This window comes from Mustelus asterias, chromosome 3, assembly GCF_964213995.1.
Source record: "Mustelus asterias chromosome 3, sMusAst1.hap1.1, whole genome shotgun sequence".
In the NCBI taxonomy this organism is placed as follows: Eukaryota; Metazoa; Chordata; class Chondrichthyes; order Carcharhiniformes; family Triakidae; genus Mustelus; species Mustelus asterias.
In genome coordinates this window covers 105,434,132-105,452,081 of record NC_135803.1, presented here as the reverse complement: position 1 = coordinate 105,452,081, position 17,950 = coordinate 105,434,132, and the positions used below count along the sequence as shown (strand labels likewise).

Sequence of the window (17,950 nt, the reverse complement as noted above, 5' to 3'; positions counted from 1 at the left end):
ATATTTAGTTGTGAACCGGGGTTAAATCTTGTAGCCAATGCCAATTTTTGCTACTGCAATATCTAGTTTCATTACTTGAAAAGATGTACAGTTGCCATTTCCAGTAAATAACTCAGTGAAAAGGTTCCTGTCCAGCTCAATATTGAGTCAGTCAAAAGTCAAATACAAAATTATCTGGATGAGCACACAGAAATCCACCCAGTTGATAATCATACAGCAAATAACCCTCCTGTGGATCAGTAAATCATTACCACCAAACGTTTGCTACAGGTTTGTGCTGAATTAATTTAACTCAGCGAGGGCAGGTGTAGAGATGCTACTGTGGTGCAAGGAGGGCGAGGGAAAAATACACTTCCCAACCAGCATTCAATGGTTCTGGGTCTGGAGTGCGAGGACATATGGAGCCTGGTTGTAATGACCAGATAGCTTCTAGGTCTTTGCTACCCAGTTTTGTCCACAATGCCACTGTCACAGTTCACTTATGGAGCTGCTGCTTTGATCCAAATTACTCCCTCTTGGAACAGGAGACAGTAGTATATACACCAACATGAAATGCATTTTTCTTCATGGTTTTCAAGAATCAGTCACAAAATTCAGACTCACTGGGAACTTTTATTACATAGAATGAGAAAATTAAAACATTTTTGAACAAAGTCATTCATAAATAACAAAATTTGCAACTAATCAACTTTCATAGATATGCCATTATATTTACTGCTGAACACTGTGCAGATGTGTATGTACAGAACTCAAATGTTTAAATATCCCTGATGACTGCATTAAATTAAAGCTACTATTTACATTGTTTTTGAACATAGGTCACAGTAATCTAACACAATTACTTGAAACAGCACAAGAGTTCTTAGTGTATATCCGTACTGTGACTGGGTGTATAATCAAATTAGGATAAATTTTCAACAGATTACTCTATGGATATTCACAGAGAGGAAACGTTTTGAGTTTGGCTTGTAGCAGAAAAACTACACGCAAATGAAACAGATGCCACACGCTCACTGGGTCAGTCTTCACCACCGAAATGAAGGACCAAGGAGGATTCAGCATCTGGCAGTCATCTGTAGTGCACCAGTCTTATTCTGATGAAAACTTGCATTTCGGTCACACCTCACATAAAACCACTGGAAAATCCACATGGATTCGCGGATGGTCCAGTTTAACCATCCCCTGGAAAACAATATAAACATAGATCAGCCAATGCGGGAGGTAAAATAGAGTATCCAGCCTGTGTTTATGGATTGACACACTGCTATATTTAATTTTGTACTAAGCAGTGATGTTAAGTGAAAACTATAAATTGCTCCAACCACTGCCACTGGTCACTATGTTAGCCCATGTTCGGAAACATTAGGGATGGTCAATAAATGCAGACTTTCCCAGCAATACCCATGTCCTGTGAATGAATTTTAAAAATTCACTGCTCTGTAGTTTGAGCATTTCATACGCAAATATTCTTGGGGCAATACTAATGTCTCAGGTTGGTTGTGCAGGAGAAAACTGAAACCGTTTGCAGGTCTATACCAAACTAGATCAGCCAAGAAAACTATTTCTGCCAGGGATCTTATGTACTTTAATTGCTACCACGAATGCAGGAAGAAAGAGACAAGCTTCAGATGTTGAGATCTGCTTCCAGTAAAGATGCAGCCTTTTCCACATTAACTGAAAGTGGTGGTGAACTGAAATACCTTTACTAGGAGAATGCAATGTCAAAGTTCATTTTTTTTTCAATAATTCAAAATATCCATTAAAAAATAGCCCTGACTGGATCTCCACCCAAATTAATCTTTCAGGAACTGGTGGATTTCTAGTATTTTAAGTTTTGAATGCAGTCCAACCTCGGTCTTTACCAAATTAGCTTGGAAGTGGTTGTGATTCCAAGACATTGATTAGTGCTCTCACTTCTGACCAGTAGCCAATGACAGCTGAGTTAAATTCACACCTTACTGATCTATACATATTGAAGTTGTCGTCAACTCAAAACTGTAAAATTAAACTGAATCCTAGCCTCGAGACCAATTTTAGTACCGCAAATATAAAACTGAGACAGTTCACTATTATTGATGATGGAAGATAATATTTGGATACTTCAGCAACTGGAAAACAGCTGAATGCATGGGGTACATGAGGTTTACCCAATTCCCTCCCTCTCAGAACCACAATAGATTTGAAGACCATAAGATAGAGGATCAGAATGAGGTCATTTGGCCCAAGTAGTCTGCTGCGCCATTCGATCATGGCTGATGTGTTTCTCAACTCCTGCCTCTTCACCGTAACCTTTGATCTGAAATCATAGAAACCCTACAGTGCAGAAAGAGGCCATTCTGCCCATCAAGTCTGCACCGACCACAATCCCACCAAGGCCCTACCCCCATATCCCTACATATTTACCCACTAATCCCTCTAACCTACACATCTCGGGACACTAAGGGGCAATTTTTCAGCATAGCCAATCAACCTAACCCACACATCTTTGGACTGTGGGAGGAAACTGGAGTACCCGGAGGAAACCCACGCAGACACGAGGAGTACCCGGAGGAAACCCACACAGACAGTGGCCCGAGCCGGGAATCGAACGCAGGTCCCTGGGGCTGTGAAGCAGCAGTGCTAACCACTGTGCTACCATGCCGTCCAATCTGCTTACCAATCAAGAACCTCGCCGGAATTCTACCACAACACCCGGCACAGAATCAGAGCAGGCGAGGAGTGGACAACGGAAATGTCCATAGACCTCAGGCAGGATTTTCCAGTCTCGCTTGAGCGAGGCCGTAAAATCCTGCCCCCAACTCTATCTTTTACATACTCAATGAATTGGCTTCCACAGCCTTCTGTGGCAATAAATTCTACAAATTCAACACCCTCTGGTGGAAGAAATTCTTCCTCATCTCTGTTACATAGAAACATTGAAACTAGAAGCAGGAGTAGGCCATTTGGCCCTTTGAGCCTGCTCTGCCATTCGCTTTGATCATCGAATTCAATATCCTGATCACCCCTTCCCCCTATATCCCTTGATCCCTTTAGCCCCAAGAGTGATATCCAATTTCATCTTGAAATCAGAATGTTTTGGCCTCAACTACTTTGTGGTAGTGGATTTCACAGATCCACCACTCTCTGGGTAAAGAAAGTTCTCCTCACCTCAGTCCTCAAACTATGACCCCTAGTTCTGGACTCTCCCACCATTGGGAACATTCTTTTTGAATCTACCCTGTCTAATCATGTTAGATGTTTAGAAGTTATGAGATCCCCTCTCACTCTTCTAAACTCCAGTAAATATAATTGTGACCGACTTAATCTCTCCTCATATGACAGACCTGCCATCCCAGAAATCAGCCTGGTAAACCTTCACTGCATTCCCTTAATAGCAAGGACATCCTTCCTCAAATAAGGACACCAAAACTGCACACAATACTCTAGATCTGGCCTCACCAACACCCTATACAATTACAGCAAAACATACCATACCTATCCTCAAATCCTCTTGCGATGAAGTCCAACATACCATTTGCCTTTACTGCCTGCTGTACCTGCGCGATTAGTTTCAGCGACTGATGCACGAGGACTCCAACGTCCCGTTGAGTAACCACCTCTCAATTTACACCCGTTCACGTAATCTGTCTTCCTATTATTGCTACCAAAATGGATAACCTCACATTTATACTGCATCTGCCATACGATGCCCACATAGCCTGTCCAAATTACACAAACATCTCTGCATCCTCCTCACTGCTCATCCTCCCACCCAACTTTGTATTATCTCTGTTCTAACGGGTTATTCCTTTACTCTATGGCTGAGTCCTTGGATCCTAATCTCTCCTACTAATGGAAACATCTTCTCCACGTCTACTCTATCCAGGCCTTTCAGTATTCTGCAAGTTCTACAATGAGATCTCCCTCAGCCTTCTAAACTCGATTGAGTACAGGCCCAGAGTCCTCAACACTCATATGTCAAGCCTTTCGTTCCTGAATCATACTCGTGAATCTCCTCTGGACCCTCTCCAAGGCCAGCACATGCTTCTTTAGATACAGGGCCCAAAGTTGCAAGTGTGATCTGACCAGAGCCTAATAAAACCTCAGAAATACATCTGATTTTGTAATCTAGATCTCTTGAAATGAATGCTAACATTGCATTTGCCCTCCTATCAACTCAACCTGCAAGTTAACCATACGAGAATCCTGAACTAGGACTCCCAAGTCCCTATGCGCTTCCAATTTCTGAATTCTCTCTCCATTTAGAAAATAGCCTACGCCTCTATTCTTTATACACAAGTGCATAACCACACACTTTCCCAACGTTGTATTCCATTTGCCACTTCCTAGCCCACTCTCCTAATCTGTCCAAGTCCTTCTGCAGCACCCCACCTCCTCAGTACTACCTGTCCCTCCACCTATCTTTGTATCACCTGCAAACTTAGCCACAATGCCCTCAGTTCCATCATCTAGATCACTGATGTACAAAGTGAAAATGTGTGGCTCCAACACTGAAGAACTCCACTAATCACCAGCTGCAATCCTGGAAAGGACCCCTGTAATTTCACTCTCTGGCTGACTGGCAGAAGACAATCTTCTATCCATGCCAGTACATTGCCTCTAACATAATGGGCTCTTATCTTACTCAGCTTCCTGTGCAGCACCTTGTCAAAGGCCTTCTGAAAATCCAGGTAGATAACGTCCACTGGCTCTCCTTTGTCTAACCTGCTCGTTATCTTCTCAAATAATTCTAACATTTGTCAGGCACAACCTCCCCTTGACAAAACCATGCTGACTTCGCCCTATTTTGCCACACACTTCCAAGTACTCCGAAATCTCATCTTTAATAATGGACTCAAACCTTACCAAACAAGGTTAGACTAACCGGCCTGTAATTTCCTGTTTTTTTGCCTCCCTCCCTTCCTAAACAAGGGTGTTACATTAGTGATTTTCCAGTCCTCTGTGACCCTCCCTAATTCCAGGGATTTCTAAAAAATCACCACTAATGCCCCCACAATCTCTTCAGCTATCACCTTTAGAACTCTGGGATGTAGTCCACCTGGCTCAGGTGATGTATCCACCTTCAGACCTTACAGCTTCTCTAGCACCTAAGTAATGGCCACTACGCTCACTGCTGCCCCAGACTCTCTTGAATTTTTGGTATGTTACTGTGTCTTCCACTGTGAAGACTGATGCAAAGTACCTTTTCCAGTTCTTCTACCATTTCTTTGTTCCACGTTACTACTACTTCACTATTATTTTCTAGCAGTCTGATGTCCACTCTTGCCTCTCTTACCTTTTATATATCTAAAAAAAACCTCTTGCAATCTTCTTTTATATTACAGGCTAGCTTACCCTCATATTCCATCTTCCCCATCTCTGCCATCTTTCCAGCTAGGCTTCGCTTCCAATCAACTCTGGCTAGCTCCTCTCCATTGCCTCTGTAGTTCCTTTACTCAACTGTAATATCATTACATCTGATTCCAGCTTCTTCCTCTCAAACTGCAGGATGAATTCTATCATATTATGGTCATTGATTCCCAAGGGTTCCTTCACCTTAAGCTCCCTTATCAAGTCTGGCTCATTACACATCACCAAATCCAGAATTGCCTGTTCCGTCGTGGGTTCTACCACAAGCTGCTCCAAAAAGCCATCTCGTAGGCATTTGTTGGGTCCATTTATTCATTTGAAGAGACAAGAACAGCACTGGCCCGAGTTTTTAAATGGTTTTCTTTTATTGAAAAGAACTTTAAAAATTAACATGACAGAAGCAAAAAAAGTGAACTTGGAGACTGGCTTCTATCCAGTCCCTCTAATCTAAGAGTTGAACTTGAACACAACTGAACACACACTTGTAAAATCAAAAATATTTCAACCCGTATCTCGTTATTGGAAGTGTTTTTCACAGGCTCTGTCTAGAAAAACAATCCTTGCAGCTGCTGTTGTTTGACTGCATTGTGTACCCTTCAGGAATGCAGTCAATTTTTAGCTAACCCATCATGCCTTCTGATTCTACATGTAGTCAAGCCAGCTGCAATTGGTCAGCTTAGCAGAGTTAGTTAACCCCTACAGGCTAGCATTTAAATGTAATTGTGCATAGGTAGGAATATCTTAAAATGAAGTCTAAGCATAGATTGAGGCAAACAGGGCTACGCATACACAGGATCCCTCAGCATTCCACAATTTCCTTTTCTAACTCACTAACTTGATTTTCCCAGTCAACCTGCATATTCGAGTCCACCATGATCACTGTAACCTTGCCTTTTTTATATGCCTTTTCTATCTCTTAGTGTATTTCACACCCCACATCCTGACTACTGCCTGTACATAACTCCCATCATTGTTTTTTTACCTTTGTAGTTCCTCAATTTTACCCACACAGATTCTACATCTTCTGACCCCATATCACTTCTTGCTATCGATTTAATTTCATTTTTTACTAAGGCAACTCAGCCCCCACTACCCACCTGTCTGTCTTTTCAATAGAATGTGATATTTCGTTCCCAGCCCTGATCCCTTTGCAACTATGTCTCCGTGATGCCCACAACATTGCACCCACTAATTTCAATCTGCACTTAAGCTCATTTACCTTATTTCATATACTGCACGCATCCAAATACAACACCCTCATTCCTGCATTGACTCCCCCCCCATACATAGTCGTCACCTTATCTGCTGTGCCTGAAGTTGATTCGTAACCCTTTCCAAACACACTGTCCTATTATTTGTTCTGGAGATTTTAATAACCTCTCCTAGGGTTCTCCTGGTCTTCTCTTTCTACTTTACCAGCCTCTACATTCAAAGGATCATCCTCCATTATTCTGCCACCTCCAGCATGATGCTACAAACACATTCTCGGGAGCATTTCAAAGGGACTGTGCCCTTTGCCACACCCTGGCCCATTCATTAATCACTCAACACCTCTACTACTTCTTCCCATGGCACCTTCTCATCTAATTGCAGGTGGCATGACACTTGCCCTTTTAACCTCCTCTCTTCTTGCTGCCCAAGGCTCTATTCAAAATACCTTCACTTCAGTGTACCACATTCGCTGCTGATAATATAGGTCAGGTGACTGCAGCACAGACGCACACACAAGAGATTTTGCAACATCTACCCCTTTGCACTCAATAAATGGGGAATAATGAAAGAGGGTTCAATGCACAACCACAATAAAATACAAGTCTGGGTTTTCTATATGCCAGAGTCCAAAATCAGAAGTCAACTGGAAGGTTCCTTCCAAGGGGAGGTTGACTTGATTGCAGAGTGATCGCTCTTAGCAGAAACATCCATGACAGGAGAAGGCCAGAGTTCCTTCTGTTTCCACCGACTTAATCATAGATAGCACAGGCTGCTTGCTTGGAGCTTAGTTCACGTTGGAGGACAACAGCAACTGTCTGAGTTCATGTCTACTGGATAATATTGCAGTGATGCTTGGGGATCATATGACATATCTCATTGTTGGATAAAGGATGACTGAGATGCTCAGTTTGAGTCAGAATTCCTTTGATCTTGGAGACATTGATTTTGAGTCAACTAAATTGAGCCCTTTTATGAAACCAGTGTGTTAGAATAGTTAATGCTTAGGCTATTAGCCTAATATCCATCACTGGAGATTAAGACCCCCAAAACATTTTCTTTATTCAAAGTTGGCTGGAGCAGTCCCATCATAGGCACTGCGGGACTGTTCATGCCAGGCAAGGAGTGTTACTTTCCAGGCATTTGAAACATTAGCCTGTGTTACTTTGAAACTGCTGACTGCCAGCATGTAACCAGCTGGAGACATCTTGTTAACTCAGCAATTGTTCATTTTAAGTACAAAAGAAATGACTTTACAAAGTAGGCATCTCCCACATCTTTACAAAGTAGCCCAGCTGGTGAATATATATTTTCTTTCACATCTCAACCGTCACACCATCAACTTTGTTCTCTATTTTGTGCCATGTGCCTGTTTGAATCGTTGTTTTAGAGATCTGTTTATTGTTCTGGCATTTACATTCACTCTGGACATATACCATCCCTTGTGCTCCACAGATCTATTTCTTCCACCCTATCATCCCAGACCTTCCCTCTTGTTCTTCCACCCCCCTGTTTAAACATTTCATATTTCTAGCTTCCATCTGTTCTCAAGAGTCACATTTGACTCAAGACATTAACTGTTCTCTTTTCACAGATGCTGTAAAATTTGCTACACTTTGTTTTTATTTCAGATTTCTAACACCAGGGCCCAAGTCATTGCTAGCCGCACATTTTGGTTTTGAATGTGGATAAGGCTCAGCACTGCCCGACAATGCCCTCAACACTCGCTCATACCTCCAAGCAGCTGGTGATGCATACTGTAGGCATACCGTGACACCTTGCCTCAGCTGATGAGCTGAAATAAGGGTATCATCTTCGTTTAGAGTACCTAGGGGACGTTGCCCCTCTAACAGCATGAAGGCTATAAGATTCAAAGAGGCAGATAATACAATTAAGATGACAATGATCTGAAGGCAAACAAAGCGGGCTTGCAGTTGGTCATGTCGGAAACATTTGGGATGTCACCCCTAGTTAACAATGAAACCTAGTTGCAAAAATGCTACTGCTTACAGTAGAAGCAACTGGCATAAAACTGCAACCAACTCTTGGTGAGAGGAAGGAACATGAAAGGAGGAAGTGTGGAAAGAAAGCATGTGTCTTTTGGCTCCCTCACCTTCAAAATGGAAACAGACTGAAAAGTTTAGTGCTAAATCTAAATAGTGACTTCACCATCATACTGAAAGAATCTTGCTGTTCAACTACTGTGTAATTCTACTTGCAGATTGGTTGCTATACTTAACTCTATTAACATTAATCACTACACTCAATTGGGTTGACGGAATTTGAGACATTTCAAAGACTATATAAATACACCCAATTTTTATCACGGAGTTAAACCAGTCTCCTCAATCCTAAGAAAACGAAAGGTTTTGCAAATACCCTCCCTCTCTCTCACCTGAGGTATTAGATTTTTATGAATTCTTTTCAGTTTTGCCTTTTTCCTTCCATTCTTTGTGACAAATGTTTCTTCATAGAATTCATGAGCCAAGTCGCCATCTTCATCATAGTACATCGAGCTGCAAAGGAAAATTTTTTTTTAGCCTAGCTGTGAACAAACATGTAGTGAAATGCAACTACGTTATTAAAATGAACTTTTGCTTAATGACTTACAGCTGGAAATCCAAAAATCTCCACTTGTACTCAATTATCTCCTTTTAGATTAAAAAATGCTTTTGTTAGATCTACCGTTTGTGTCTTTGCACCCAAGAATTCTTAGACATTTGTGTAGCATCCAAATATATACTATTATCAAAACAGAAAACTCATCTCCAGGTTGCAGACTTGTCAAATTGCAAACATTCCAATGAGTACAATTAGAGAAATAAATATTAAGAGGTACTGATCTGGCTTTAAGGTTTAGAGACTAATTTCAAGTACTGTCAATGAACTATAGTTCATGAGTTGAGTACCCAAGCTAATTGAAGTCCTGGTCCCGGGGGATATTACCAACTCTCCCAGTAGCCTTTCAGAGACATCAGCTCAAATATAAAGGAAAGGTGATGTGTTTGCTGGGCTGTGACTTCCAAAAAGAATAGATCTTTGTAACCAGATCATTTATATATTCACATTGTACAGGTTGGTTTACTGACAACTTCTTTAGGCGGCACAGTGGTTAGCACTGCTGCTTCACAGCTCCAGGGACCTGGGTTCAATTCCCAGCTTGGGTCACTGTCTGTGTGGAGTTTACACATTCTTCTCGCGTCTGCGTGGGTTTCCTCCCACAGTCCAAAGATATGCGGGTTAGGTTGATTGGCCATGCTAAAATTGCCCTAGTGTCCTGAGATGCATAGGTTAGAGGGATTAGCGGGTAAATATGTAGGGATATGGGGGTAGGGCCTTGGTGGGATTGTGGTCAGTACAGACTCGATGGGCCAAATGGCCTCTTTCTGCACTGTAGGGTTTCTATGATTCTACCATACAGAAAATTCAGAAAGGTTGCAAAATCTAAAATAGATTGCAGCTTCAGGTCTGCAATTCTATACTTGCTAAATTTCACTAAATTCCAATGACGACCATTTGGTATTTATTTTCATCGTTACAATTGGTAACTTGCAGTGGACTAGAGTGTAAGGGTAGATTCAAAGTTGCATCTACATTAAGCAGAATATCCCAGATTTATGGGTGAGCTGATCTCTGCTGAGAATTTATTATTGGCCTCAAAGTCCCTGGTCTTGGAGGAAAGAGGACAAATTCAGCCAGCTTTCAGCACACAACTGCTATCCAGTTACTTATACTGACCGAATGTACTGGACACTAAAAATTGGGAATCCATCAACTGTACTAAGTTTAATCAAGTCTAACTATCTGGTCAACACATGACTCGGCACAAATGTAACCCCATCCACACGTACTTCTGCTGCTGCACTACCCCTGCCCACCAACCCGCCCCCCCTCCCCGCCGCCTCTCCCCACCCCCCTCCCCCCGTCCTCCCAACCCCTCCCCCCCCCCGCCCAATTCTGAGAAAGCTTTACTGAAAAATGTGCCCATTGGGTAAAACAGGGATCAAATTCAATGCTGCCCCTGTTGAGGCATTATCTAGGTGCATACATTTGGTATGTTCACTGGACAATGTCCTGGACGGTTGCTAATGCCAATGAAACCTCACCGTAGTAGGGTTTGCCCTTTCAGACAAGAAAATCTGAAAAGAAAAGATTGGCTGTCACCCTATTCAATATCACACCTGTAGTTGTATTTTCTTCAAATGCTGTGAAAAAGAAAACACCACTCATCCTTTCAAACATGCCAGCTGCATTATACAAAAACAAAGCGCTGGCAGTAGGATAACCAACATGCTACACCATGAAAAAGCATGTTGTTGTTCGATGCTCATGATTCCCCAAGACAATTTCTCAATCTTATTGAAGTCAGCAGACACATGGGCCAAGGGATATTGAGTACAGATGCGCAGAGGAGGAGTTAGGAAGGTGATTAGAATTTTCTAACCACATGTAATGCTAATAACTGGCTCAATTATGGGATGAGTGTGGTTTGGCATAGACCCTGAAACAGATCACTTACCTAATCTCTTCGGCATGGAGTAGTTTAAATTTGTGGAAGCTCACACATGTTGAAGAAAAACATGTTAAAATAAAGTTTAAACAGAATGACAATCCAACGTTCATTAAATTCACATGGGAAAAGTTTCTAAATGATTAGAAATATCAGATTTAGAACATAGCACCCCAGATGGATGAACTGTTGCCTGGGTTTCAATAGGTTCAATCCCTGCTCCATGCCAAATAACACAAAAGTCTACAAGAGCACACAGATAGTTTGAGTGGGCAAAGATCTGGCAAATACAGGACAATGTGGGAAAGTGTGAAATTGTCCATTTTGGCAGGAAGGGTAAAAACAGTACATTATCTAAATAGTGAGAGATTGCAGAGCTCTGAGATGCATGGACTCTAGCGCATGAATCACCTGGTTAGTATGCAGGTACAGCTAGTAATCAGGAAAGTAAATAGAACGTTGTTTACTGCGAGTGCAATTGAAAGTAGGAGGTCATGTTTCATTTGTACAGGACACTGGTGAAACCACATCTGGAGTACTGTATACAGTATAGGTCATCTTATTTAAGGAAGAATGTAAATGTATAGAAATTCAGAGAAGGTTTACTCAACAAATACAAGCAATAGGCAGATTGTCATAGAAGGCAAGATTGGACAAGCTAGGCTTGTGTCCACTGGAGTTTAGAAGAGCAAGAGACAACTTAACTGAAACACAAGATCCTGAGGGGTCTTGACAGGGAGATTTGGAGAGGATGCTTCCTCTTGTGGGAGAATCTAGAACTCGGGGTCAGTGCTTAGAAATCAGGGGTCACTCATTTAAAACAGATAAGAATTTTTCTTCTCTCAGAGGGTAGAGTGTCTTTAGAACTCCCTTCCTCAAAAAGCAATGAACAGAATCTTTGAATGTTTACGGCAGTGGTAGATAAATTCTTGATAAGCAACGGGTTGAAAGGTTATTAGTGTGTTCAGGTGGTTGTAGTCAGATCAGCCATGATCTTATTGAATGGCAGAGCAGCCGAAAGGCCAAATGATCTACTCCTACTCTTAATTTGTATGTTCGTAAGTCACCTGGACTCCTGTTTCTGATCTCAGCCTTCAAAATGGATACGAGCTGATACTAAGAGCAGGACTAAGGGCAGACATGATTCCCCACTGGGAATTATCCACATGACAACTTATTGGCTCGCAGATAAGGAAGCACCACTTTGCTGAAGGCAGTGGAGTCATAGTCTGAAGCGTCAACGTGTATAGGAGAGAAATATAAAATCGTTAACTATTTTTGACTAAAGTTTGAGGATAATACGAAAAATCCAATAGTTAAGCCTCAGATGATAAGCATTAGTTACAAGATTGAAACTTTAAAGTTCCCAATGTTTGTGCCTAAATGCAAAAGTTAATTGACATTAATGTATATCCCAGAGGAGCTCCACTGCAAATAATAGTGTGTGAACTTAAAACAGCCAGAAAGCACAAGCAAACAATACAACAACTGCAAACTACCAGTTAGCAGCCTAATATCTCAAGTCAAGTAGCCTCAGGGCACTAACAGAGTGATTAAAGTCTTCTCTACCTACCACCCCCTACTTGAGATGGAACAGTACTAGGACAGCCCTACCTCACATCACTGTGGCTTACAAAGATCAAGAACCTACTCTAGGGTTTCCATGGTAGCATTAAAATTCAGATGCTTAAGTACTCCCAAGATGTCCTTCCCTTTAACTGTCAAATGGGTTCAGCGCCAGTAACTTTCACCTCAGAGTCAGGTCAAGGATCAAGCTCCATCACATGGCCCTTCAGCAGTAGCACCGCCATCGAACTTTAAGGCTATGGAATAGAGTCCGACTGCAGAAAACTGGTCACACAGTTGGCCGACAGTTCAGTACAGTATTTGGGGAATGCTGTATTTTTAGAGGTGTCATTTTCTGACATGTAATAAAGATCAGTGATGTTGAAGAGTTTATTTGCATCCTTTATTCACAAATGTACAATAGTTATGTATTGATGCCCCATTTCACAATACCTGACACCTTGTGAAGTTTTGAAGTACTTGCTGCAATTTCCACGGAGATGCTAAATGATCTACTAGCACCACTCCTCTGCCATTTGCCATGGTTGGTGTGACAGCTCTGAACCAAGTCCCTCAAGAGGCATTTTTGTGCAGCATTGTGTGTAGCTAGGCATGTTTGCAGTTTCAAACAACTAAACCATAAATCCAGTGAAGCTCAAGAGATATTTTAGTCCAGGCCAAACCATATCATTTGTCAGTCTGGGCAGCTGCAAAAGACCCCATGCACTAGTGAAATAGCAGCTGCAGTAATAAATTTGGCCATCTCAGAAAACATTTTTAGATAAAAACATCAATTCTGTGCATCAACATACTTATACCATGAGGAGAGATCAAGCAGGATAAAGTTCAAAGCCATGGTTCAAAGTTCAAAGAACACATGTCTTGCCCTCTATCTCCTTGAACTAACTTGGCGAGGGATTTTCCACAGAAACTCTGCCTCCCTGGATACAGCATGATTAAAGACAGAAAGGACGATGCACAACGTAGCAATGTCCAACTGAAAGGACAAATGCAAATACTTTCATTGCCCTTTCACATGAAATATATAATGACCTTTTGTATTAAATGAGACGCACAGCAATTAACCTGCAGTGTTTGGCACGCAAGCTTTAAAACTGACTAGCTTTTTCAAAACTGTTAGATAAAAGAAGCAAACTGCCCTTAAATGCAGTTAACAAAATATAAACTTACTAACACAGCCATTACCACACGAACAAGTTGTCCAGTTGCCACAAGATATGGGTTGTTGCTACTGACAACAGGACCTCAGAATTATTAATAAAAACAAGGCACTGGAAAGACTCAATGGGTCTGACAATATCTGTGCAGACAGAAACATGGTGTTGCATCTGACTTCTTCAGAATGCTGCCAGACCTTTGAGTATTTCCAGCACTTTGTTTTTATTTCAGACTTTCAGCATCCACAGTATTTTGCTTTTACCTCAATTATTAGCCTGAGACTAAGCAGAAACATGAAATAGGCCAGGGCGTAGACAAGGAAAATGTAAGAGTCAAGCCAGGAAAAAAAAGCAGAACAAGATAGATTGAAAATAGTCCCTTGCCACTGCTGGAGGCCAGCAATCGGCCCAAGGAGGGGTGGCATCTTGAGAACTACTCATCACCCACCTATGCCCTGAAAGGTGGAGGTAAGGAGTAAGTTAACACTTTCCTTTGGAAGACACTTGACATGCAATGCCAAACTTGTGCTAATATACCTATTCTCAAAAATAGCATAAGAGAGATCAGTTACAAGAGTTAGGTGTAAAGCCACCAACAGGACAGGCCAACCCTGGATGAGAATCAGGTGGCAGCAGCCATACAAGAAATGGATCCAAATCTGAACAGAGGAAATCCCAGGTCAGATAGAGCTCATGAGCCAATAGAGAAAAAAAACCTTGGCAAGATTGGGCAAAATGACAAAGACTCCAAGTGGTAGAAGCTTCTAGCAAGACTCCTATTAAGTGAGCCCAAAAACTTTGCCTATCACAGCACAGGAAAGAGAATTATCCTTTACTATATTTTTTGCATAAAACTTAATACTATATCATACTGGAGTCACATCAATTATTGGGAAGGGTGAAAAGACCTAGGATAAACTGAGTGCTGTTCTACCAGGGACTCATAACGATGTAAAGAGAACGTTTATGAAGCTTCAAAATTATAGGGTTAACAACTGCATGAAGCAGTGAAGTGTCCAGGTTACATACCGCCCAAAATCTCAATAGTCCTATTCCCCCACTGGCCGTCAATTACACCTCATACAACTTCCTCAATCAATTTTACCCCTTATTCCTTCCCATTCATTCTCCACACAACATGCTTCCTCTCCCCCAATCTCTCCAGCACAATCCTACTCCTGACACCAGCCCCCGGTGTTAGCCCCAAGCAATCCCCTGACCCACCTGCTCCTCCACTCCACCCTTTTCTCCACCTGCACCCTGACCAATTCCACCCTCCTGATCAAATTCCACCCCTCCACCTTTACCCACCCATCCACCGTCCCTCCCTCCCATTCCTCCAGCTCCCCGGTTCTCTTACCTCCTGCGGCTGAAGACGAAAGGAGTGGCCCCCAGCCGGCCGCTCCTGTAGCGGGCCAGGCTCTGCTCGCTGTCGCCGTTCGCCGAGTCGCTGACGGTGCCCGATCCGAAGGGCCAAAAGGTGCGGCCTTTCGAGCCGCTGCCGCCCATTATCAGCCGGAGACCATCTCCGAGCAGCGGGGCTCGGGGGACAGCAGTCCTGCCGGGGAGGCGGAGTGGTTGTGAGTAACTGGGTTGAACCCGGAGGTCGCCCCCGCTGTCTCTCCGCTCGGCTGGGCCTGAAGCCTGGGGCTCGCGTACCCGCGCTCGCGCCGCCTCAACCGTTAGAAGCTGCAGCGAAAACCCCTGCAGCCGGAGTCTGTCCGTCCTACTGCCTGACTGGAACCACTTCCGCCCGCGTGGGCGAGCGAACGGATATGACGTTAGGTTGTCAGGTCAGATGATGTATGACAGTTGTTCAAAAAAACCCTTTGGTTTACAGATTAAACTCTCATCATTTTATAGAGAAAGTAGCGTAAATAATACCTAGAAATACATGTGTGAATAATTTGCAAACCCAAAACATTTCAGGTCCAACCCCAACATTGTTATTAAGCCTTCTGCCAAGAGGCCACTGTTCTCTGTTGAACAAATCCCTTTACCTTGGGGAAGGCGAACACCAAACCCTTGACACCTCCTCCAACCTCCCCTGGACCACACTCAGTCCCACACCACCACTAAACATCAAGCTATCTGTTCCCCAATCTTAAAATTTATTTATTAGTCGCAAGTAGGCTTACATTAACATTGCAACAAAGTTACTGTGAAAATCTTGTCACCAACCTCATCTCTGGAGGTCTTTAGTCCACGACCTGCAATCTCTCTTCACTGCCTCGTCAACCAAATCAAACCAAACCAAAAAAGAATTTCTGTCTCGTCACAAATGTGGACTAATATTGATTGATAATTGGTTTATAGATTTCACGAGTGGAACAGCTTAGAGCTCTTTACGAAGGCTGTATTACTGCATCTGAAAATGTTGTCTTCTGACTTAGTATCTCCTTATGTGTTTTGGTGTCATACTTTGTTTTATAATGCTCCTATGAAGCACCTGGAGACATTTTATTATGTTGCTACCAAATAAACCTGTTGGACTTTAACCTGGTGTTGTGAGACTTCTTACTGTGTTCACCCCAGTCCAACGTCGGCATCTCCACATCTGAAAATGTTGTACAGAGAATGTGACAAAGCAACCTCTGGTTCCTGAGCATGATCCTGAGGGGGAAGGAACCAATGACACATTTGTTCTTTGAGGCAATGAGCCTGCATAAAAGACACTGGCTGCAGAACCTGGGCCACACAGCAGATGAATAAAAACATAGCAACATACAAAATAAGAGAATGAGCTGGCAATTTGGCCCGTTGGGCATGTTTCATCATTAAACAAGATCAAGAATGAGCATATACCTCAACTCCAATTCTGGAATTATTCCTTCTCCTTTAATTCTTTAGTATACAAATCTCTTTGACCTCTGTCTTGAATATGCTGAACGATTGAGCATTCAAATCTCTCTAGCATAAAGAATTCCAAAGATTCACAACCCTGAAGTGAAGAAATTTCTCTTCATATCAGTCCTAAATGGCTGACTCTTTATTCTGACATCTATGTGACATCTATTTCTGGACTCCCCAGCTAGGAGAAACACCTTCTCAGATCTATTCTACCTTGCCTCTTAAAAATTTTATGTATTTCAAGCAAACCATCTCTCATTCCTCTAAATTCTAGGGAATATAGGACTAGTCCAGTCAACTTCTCCTCATAGGACAATCTTGTAATTCCAGGAATCAGTCTAGTAAACCTTCATTGCACTCCCTTCAAAGCTTGTATACTCTTCCTTACGAAAGAAACCAAAATGACATAGTTTCCAGGTTTGATCCCGCCAAGACTCTTTGTAATTGCTGCAGGACTTATTTTACTCTTAAACAACAATAACATATATTCATATAGCACCTTTAACATAATAAAATGTCTCCAGGTGCTTCATAGGAGCATTATAAAACAAAGTATGACACCAAAACACATAAGGAGATACTAAGTCAGAAGACAAAGAAGTTAGTATTAAGAAGTATCTTAAAGGAGGAAAGTGAGATTGAGAAGTGGAGAGGTGTAGGGAAAGAATTCCAGAGGTGAGGCCCAGACAATGGAAGGCATGGTGACCATTGGTGGAGCAATTATAATTGGGAATGCACAAGAGGCCAGAATTAGGGGAGGGCAGATAACTTGGAGGATTGTGGGGTTGGAGGAAATTACAGAGCTGGGGAGGGGTAAGGCCTTGGAGAAATTTGAAAATAAGGAAGGAAACATTTTAAAATCAAAGCATTGCTTGACCAGGAGCCAATGTAGGTCAGTGAGCACGGGGGTGTTGGGGGAACAGTCTTGCTGTGACTTACGATATGGATGGCAGAGTTTTGGGTGACCTTAAGTTTACGGAGAGTAGAATATGGGAGAGCAGCCAGGAGTAGATTGTTATAGTCAAATCTCGAGGCACCAAAGGCATGAATGAGGATTTCAGCGGCAGATGACCCGAGACAGGTGAGAAGTCACATGATGTTATGGTCTTAGTGATGGCACGATTTGAGATTGGAAGCTCGTCCCATGGTCAAATGTGACACCAATGTTGCGAACAGATTGACTTAATTTCAAGCAGTTGACAGAGAAAAGGATGAAGTCAGTAGCTAGGGAACTTATAGAGCTGTTCATCCAATATTGGATGTCGGATCGGCAGTCTTATAATTCAGC

At 42.4% G+C, this 17,950-nt stretch overlaps 1 protein-coding gene across 1 annotated transcript; it reads right to left on the bottom strand.

The window, feature by feature from the left end:
- Positions 1–592: 592 nt before the first annotated feature.
- On the bottom strand, positions 593–15,573 carry LOC144491516 (tumor suppressor candidate 2-like). The gene is made up of 3 exons (XM_078209428.1): positions 15,173–15,573; positions 8,954–9,074; positions 593–1,182 (listed from the first exon to the last, which is right to left on the bottom strand). The coding sequence occupies exons 1-3, from the start codon at positions 15,319–15,321 to the stop codon at positions 1,117–1,119; spliced, it is 336 nt and encodes a 111-aa protein (XP_078065554.1). The 5' UTR covers positions 15,322–15,573; the 3' UTR covers positions 593–1,116.
- Positions 15,574–17,950: the final 2,377 nt, after the last annotated feature.

Bases quoted from the DNA above. Each gene is read 5' to 3' on its own strand.
- LOC144491516 (XM_078209428.1), bottom strand. From the start codon at position 15,321: ATGGGCGGCAGCGGCTCGAAAGGCCGCACCTTTTGGCCCTTCGGATCG. The intron at 9,075-15,172 runs GTAAGAGAACCG...TTTCCTTTGCAG, and splicing joins TTCGTCTTCAGCCGCAGGAG to CTCGATGTACTATGATGAAG. The intron at 1,183-8,953 runs GTGAGAGAGAGG...ATTGTTTTCCAG, and splicing joins ATAAAAATCTAATACCTCAG to GGGATGGTTAAACTGGACCA.